This window comes from Strix aluco, chromosome 2 (assembly GCF_031877795.1).
Source record: "Strix aluco isolate bStrAlu1 chromosome 2, bStrAlu1.hap1, whole genome shotgun sequence".
In the NCBI taxonomy this organism is placed as follows: Eukaryota; Metazoa; Chordata; class Aves; order Strigiformes; family Strigidae; genus Strix; species Strix aluco.
The window spans coordinates 137799251-137805298 of NC_133932.1; the positions used below are offsets into that span (position 1 = coordinate 137799251).

At 56.6% G+C, this 6048-nt stretch overlaps 2 protein-coding genes across 2 annotated transcripts; both read right to left on the reverse strand.

Moving 5' to 3' along the window:
- Nucleotides 1–118: 118 nt before the first annotated feature.
- LOC141919988 (hemoglobin subunit beta) lies at nt 119–1812 on the reverse strand. The gene is made up of 3 exons (XM_074816669.1): nt 1624–1812; nt 1283–1505; nt 119–359 (listed from the first exon to the last, which is right to left on the reverse strand). Exons 1-3 carry the CDS (start codon nt 1713–1715, stop codon nt 231–233), a joined length of 444 nt encoding a protein of 147 aa, XP_074672770.1. The 5' UTR covers nt 1716–1812; the 3' UTR covers nt 119–230.
- Nucleotides 1813–3580: 1768 nt separating this feature from the next.
- On the reverse strand, nt 3581–5050 carry LOC141919989 (hemoglobin subunit beta-like). Its single transcript, XM_074816670.1, has 3 exons — nt 4888–5050; nt 4551–4773; nt 3581–3811 (listed from the first exon to the last, which is right to left on the reverse strand). The coding sequence occupies exons 1-3, from the start codon at nt 4977–4979 to the stop codon at nt 3683–3685; spliced, it is 444 nt and encodes a 147-aa protein (XP_074672771.1). The 5' UTR covers nt 4980–5050; the 3' UTR covers nt 3581–3682.
- Nucleotides 5051–6048: the final 998 nt, after the last annotated feature.

The following is a 6048-nucleotide window of genomic DNA, read 5'->3' on the forward strand; positions in this document are numbered from 1 at the left end:
TCTGGGAGCCAAACACTCGTCCTGCTCAAACTTACACCCCGATCCACCCGTCAGTGCCCCGGGTCCCTGTCCCCCCCAACCCCTCCATCTTCTCAGGGACACACAGCACAGAGGAGACTTCACAAGATGAGCTTTATTTGGGTGTTACAAGCTGTCAGCTCCAGCACAGCGTGTCAGACAGTGCACGACACACAGCTGGAGGATGCTGCCGGGGTTTTCCTGTTGATGCTTTAGTGGTACTTGCGGGCCAGAGCGTGGGCCACCACGCGGACCAGCTTTTGCCAGGCAGCCTGGCATTCAGGAGTGAAATCCTTGGCAAAGTGGGCGGCCAGGACGATGATCAGGATGTCACCCAGGAGCTGGGGGGACAAGAGGACACTTGGGTTAGCAGTGCCCGGGAGCCCACAAATCCCCACACAAGCACTCGCATTAGACCCAGGGAAACCCCGGGCAGTTTGTAGGCTTAGAAATCTCCCTGGAGTCCTTTTTAAGATGTACCTGAAACCTGTTCTCTGCCCTTGCTCTAAAGATTCAGGTTCTGCTACTGCTAGGGGAAGAGGAACCAAAAACTATCCAGAAATGTTGTTGATTAAATTTTTCTTTCTCCCTTCTGGCTTTCTTTGGGGGTTTCTCCCGAGCAGAAGACAAAGCTGAGCGTCTGCCGTGCAGCACAGAGCCGGCACTCAGCCCTGCAACGTGCCCTGGCAGGAGCACGAGCTCGTGCTGACAGGGGAGGAACTCTGCCAGTCGCCGTGGCAAATGTCGGGGTTTCTTCCCCTCTGGGAAACTCTCAGCTGCAGGGATGTGGGAGCCAAAGTTTTCTCTCCCTCTAGGTCCCACTCCTCTTCTGCTTTTGGCATCTAGCTGCCACCTCTTGCTCCTCACTCACCTTTCTCCTCCGTGCCAAGCTTCCCTCTTGCTCCTTCGTTTTCCCCTTGGCTCAAACCCCTTCCTGCTCAACAACTGCTTTTGCTTTACTCTCCCCTTCCCTTTCCGCACTGAAACCTCCTCCTCACCGCCTTCCCGTCTCCCGTGCATCCTCGCTTGCACCCATCAGACGGCCTCCCCGTAACCTCCACCCCTTAGCCCCTTCGATGCTTCCTCACCAAGCTGCAGGGTGGTCCCTTCCCTCCCTGTTCCTCTCCCATGTCTCCCCCTCGCCCCAACCACCAGCTCCTCTTCCTCCTGCACTGGCATGTCTGGGGTAAATCCCTCACGTGCTGGGGCTTGGGACTGGGGGAGAAACTGCCTGCAGGGACGCAGTGGGGGGAACACGGCTCACCCTGAAGTTCTCGGGGTCCACGTGCAGCTTGTCACAGTGCAGCTCGGACAGCTGGGCGAAGGTGTTCTTGATGTTGTCCAGGTTCTTGACGGCATCCCCGAAGGAGGTGAGCACTTTCTTGCCGTGGGCACGGACCATGGGGTTGCCAGAGATGGCGGTGGGGCTGGAGAGGTTCCCAAAGGAAGCGAAGAACCTCTGGGTCCAGGGGTAGACGATCAGCAGCCTGGGGAGAGGCGGAGGGACACAAGCAGACACACAGACACGTTAACGCTTCCAAACGCAATCACCACAGTTTCTCTATCCCGGCTGCAGCCGAACAGATGCCCCGGAGCGGGACCTACCTGGCCAGGGCCTCGGCACCGCATTCGGCCACGTTGACCTTGCCCCAGAGGCCGGTGATGAGCTGCTTCTCTTCAGCTGACCAGTGCACCATGGTGGCGGGTGGAGGGTGGCGTGTGGCTGCCGGCGGGTACAGAGGAAGTCTCGGCTCTTGCTCCCGAGGGGATCGCACACTGGCGAGTGGCTCTCCCCATCCCCATTTTTATACACTACGCTGGGCCCCTCCTCTTCCCTGTGCACCCCTCCATTGGCTGGGCACCCCAGGGGGGGGCCCCGCAGCCCTGGCACCCCAGGGGAGGGGACACAGCATCAGGGTGGGGCCCCAGGGCAAGATGCCCAGATGCACCGCTGGGACGGGCTGGCGAGCCGCCCTCCCCCCGGCCTTTGATTTCCAGCTCTGCACCTCCCTGATGAAGGGTGGCATTTATCTCCAAAGTCCGAGCACGGCACCGCTCAAGTCCCGTGTGGGCCCTCGGAGGAAGGTCCCTGCAAGGCTTGGTGCCCCTTGGATGGCACAAACCTCGGCGGACTGCGTGGTGACGAGGCAGAAGAGTCAGACCTGGGGCTGTTGGGTCACCCCTCTGAAGGCACCAGCCATGTGCAAGCAGTTTCTCTTTGTCATCCTCTTGCAGGACCTGTCTGGCTTTGGGTTCTCCCTGTTCTTTCCCATCAGCTCTTTAACAGTTTGCTGATTTTAGGGTAACACTAAGAAGACCATGGGAGCAAGAGCTCCTGTCTCAGAGAGAGTGTTAGTGAGGGTCAAGCAAGGCTGGAAGGGAAATGTTATAACACAGGGCACAGCAATTGTCTGCAGGGTGTCAGCTCGCCAGGGCCCCAGGAGAAGTGGGCAGACTGGGTGTACTGGGGTCCCTGGGGACACAGGGCAGTGTCATGTCCCGCTCAGATGAGGGAGACAAGGATTTTTCTCAGTTTTTCTCAGTCTGTGTTTCTCACAGGCCTGTTTTTTGTCTCTCACAGGCAGGATGCAGTGTGGGAGAGGCAGCCTTGTCTCCTGCTCCCAGCGGAGCGGGCTGGAGGTGCTGGGGTGGGATGCAGGGAGCTTGTGGGCCTGGGCTGCTCCGGAGGGGTCTGGATGACTGTGGAGCAAGGTGTTTGCACTAGCCATGGGCCACGGGCTGCCACCATTTCCCGTGGCTGCCCTGGGTCTCCTCTGCCTGCTGACTTCAGGGGCAGCCTTGGCTGAAGGAGCCTGGGGGTGACACTGCTCCCCAGCTCTCCATTGCAGGGTTTGTGGTGGATCTGCTCCGGAACCGCTCACTCCGTCTTCTCCCTGATAAGGGGAATTCACCACCCAGAAGCCCCAAATGTGTCCCTGAGCTGCTCTCGGTGCTGCGGGGATGCCATGAGCCTGAAAGGAGGACAGAAGGCTGGTGAAGGCCACAGGCCTCTGCGTGGCATGGAGGCTGTGCAGGGAATTTTGTTTTACTTGTGGAAAGTTAGATGTAGGGTGAAAGCAGATATTCTGTCCTTCCTGTACATGAAATTACCATTCTTGGCATGTTTTGTACCATAATAGATAATTGTGTCTATTACATTATGACTTTAATAACCTGAGAATTATAATAATTTAGATAAAAAAACCCAAAAAAAGCATTTTTCCTTCCATGAAGGAAGTTACAAACAATGGACCTAATCTCACTGCCACTCCTCCCACTGCATGTTTTTCACAAAGTTTTGTTCCACTTGATCTGTGAAAGACTTAAAACATTAAACCCAGCAATGTTTCCTGGTGTCTCAAAAAAACGCCGGAGTATTTCTGTTTGTATTTCGTAGTGTGTTTCTTTGGGTTTTGTCTTGAATGTTCCCTGGATTCTCCGGCTGAGACAAGTCTCACTTATGTGAATTCATAGACAAGACCGTGGCTCGTGTCACCCCGCATGTGTGAGCGTTCCCCTCCCGTTCCCCAGCACCCCATTCCCACAGAGAGGCAGACACCTCTTCACGGCTGAAGCAGTTGGTGTTTATTTGGCAATTAGAGACCAGCAGAACCAAAGGATGTTTCTCCAGGAGCATCTCCGGGCAGGAACGCTTGCAGGAGGCTCAGTGGTACTCATGGGCCAGCGCGTGGGCCACCACACGGACCATCTTCTGCCAGGCGGCCTGGCAGGCAGGGCTGAAGTCCTTGCCAAAGTGGGCAGCCAGGACAATGATGAGGATGTCACCCAGGAGCTGGCAATAGAGGGAGGAGAAGCTGTCAGCCCGGTGCTGCCTCCCACCTCCCTCCCCACCATCGCACCACCCAGGTGTTTGTGCGTGGACACGGGTTATTGGGGACTTCACCCCAAAGCAAGGAACGGATTTCTCACAGCCCTGTGCAGAGCACCAGGCTCCTTGCACAGTTGTGTCTCTGACAGGACTCACCAGGACACCTGGATGTGCCAGATCCTCCTCCCCAGATACCTGCCTGTGCCTCCCTCTGCTTCGACTGGGTTGATCCTTTCCTTTCATACCCCCACCCACCCTTGCTTTCTCTTGGCTCCCATCCCCTCCTTCTGCTGAAGGGGCTGTGTTTATTTTCTCTCCTGGTTTAACCACTCCACCACAGCCAAGCTCAGCTCTTCCCTCCAAACCCCGTCTCAGTGTCTTCCCTTCTGGTCTCTTGCTGCTCCAAGACAACGTTGCTTCCTCCTGGCATGTATCTGCGTTTCATCCCCATCCACCTCGCCAGCCTGGGTCCCTCCTCTCACAGATCCCAGCCTCATAATTCCTCTTTATTCCCCCCAGATATGCCTCATCACTCCCACTTCTGCTCCAACCGCCTCTGCCCTCAGCAGGCTCCCAGACTCCGGCAGCCTCAGGGTTTCTCTCCAGGTTTCACCAACTGTCAGACACCTCAGAGAATCCTAAATCCCTCCCCAGAGCACAGAAACCTCTGGCCAGCTGAGCCTGGACTCTGAGCACGGCTCACCCTGAAGTTCTCGGGGTCCACGTGCAGCTTGTCACAGTGGAGTTTGCTCAGCTGAGCAAAACATTTCTTGATGTTGTCCAGGTTCTTGACAGCTTCCCCGAAGGAGGTGAGCACTTTCTTGCCGTGGGCGCGGACCATGGGGTTGCCAGTGATGGCAGTGGGGCTGGAGAGGTTCCCGAAGGAAGCGAAGAACCTCTGGGTCCAGGGGTAGACGATCAGCAGCCTGGGGAGAGATGGAGGGACACAAGCAGACACCCAGACGCGTTAATGCTCCCGTGATTGGAGTGGTTTCTCTATCCTGGCTGCAGCCGAGCAGATGCCCCGGAGTGGGACCTACCTGGCCAGGGCCTCGGCACCTATTGCGGCCACATCGACCTTGCCCCAGAGGCCGGTGATGAGCTGCTTCTCTTCGGCTGTCCAGTGCACCATGGTGTCAAACAGGAGGGTTTGCCTGGGGCTTCCCTGAACAGTGATGAGGAAGTGGAGCCGCAGTCTGCCCCAGGGATTTTTATACAGTAGTAACGGCTTGTCCTAATCTCAGTTCACGTAGCTATTGGTTGGGGCTGGGGAGGGAGCTGGGCTGCACAAGGAAAGATAGCAATTTTGGATGCTGTCCAAGGGGAAAAGAGGCCCTTTCCCCCCTCCGTCTTTGAGTGGACAAGCATCATCTCATACCCATGCACTTGTACCCGCAGCCCCACGCGCAGGAGGAGCTGCCTGCACGGCTGTGGGCTCCCAGTGCCACAGAGGCAGCCGGAGGCTGGGGGCTGAACACGCGGGGCAGACCCAAGAAGACAGGCAGTGACATTTGAAGAGTTTGCAGTCTCTGCCTTGACCGTGTTTTCCCACCTCTTGACGGTGCATTGGTGCCCTGCACCCCTGGGGTTCATCCCGAACAGCTCTAGGCATCACCCACCCTAGCTCAAAGGGCCAGAGGCTTCCTGGGAAACAAGGATGGAATGATCACTCCCAAATCTAGGCTTCATGCTTTAAATGCAAGAGCCTCCTTTCTTGTTTGTCCTAACAAAGAGCTTCAGAGCTGTTGTCCATCGTCACCGTCCAGCATCACTGTCCACGCTGCTCCGAGCCTAAGCTCTCCTATTTGTCATCTCTAGTGCAATTCCCTGTCCTCAGAGAAAGTGGATCCACCTCGAAGGCACGATCCTGAGTCAGGGGTCTCAAGAGCACGGTGCTACCCCAGCCTTAGTCCTGCGAGGAAGCACAAGCCGGACACGTCACCCGCATGGTCAGGCCCACCTGATGCCCGCAGGGGTCTAGGACCAGGCGGTACTGAGCAAAACCAGGCCAATGTTGATCTTCTCTGCTGGCCTCCAGGAAGAGGACAACACAGCATCCATTTTATTTTACAGTCTGAACGCCTTATTACTCTATGGGGCTGACGACCGTCCCTTAGACTGATAACTGGGTGGCTTTGGGGCACAGTTCTGAGCCTGGCCAACCCAGAAATGGGGTGTACACCAAATAAAAGGCAGAACCA

What these genes read in the sequence shown, in the direction of transcription:
- LOC141919988 (XM_074816669.1), bottom strand. Translation starts at nt 1,715, where the DNA reads ATGGTGCACTGGTCAGCTGAAGAGAAGCAGCTCATCACCGGCCTCTGG. An exon ending in GGTGCCGAGGCCCTGGCCAG is followed by an intron (nt 1,506 to 1,623) that starts GTAGGTCCCGCT and finishes GCCTCTCCCCAG; the next exon opens with GCTGCTGATCGTCTACCCCT. An exon ending in TGGACCCCGAGAACTTCAGG is followed by an intron (nt 360 to 1,282) that starts GTGAGCCGTGTT and finishes TTGTCCCCCCAG; the next exon opens with CTCCTGGGTGACATCCTGAT.
- LOC141919989 (XM_074816670.1), bottom strand. Translation starts at nt 4,979, where the DNA reads ATGGTGCACTGGACAGCCGAAGAGAAGCAGCTCATCACCGGCCTCTGG. An exon ending in GGTGCCGAGGCCCTGGCCAG is followed by an intron (nt 4,774 to 4,887) that starts GTAGGTCCCACT and finishes ATCTCTCCCCAG; the next exon opens with GCTGCTGATCGTCTACCCCT. An exon ending in TGGACCCCGAGAACTTCAGG is followed by an intron (nt 3,812 to 4,550) that starts GTGAGCCGTGCT and finishes CTCTATTGCCAG; the next exon opens with CTCCTGGGTGACATCCTCAT.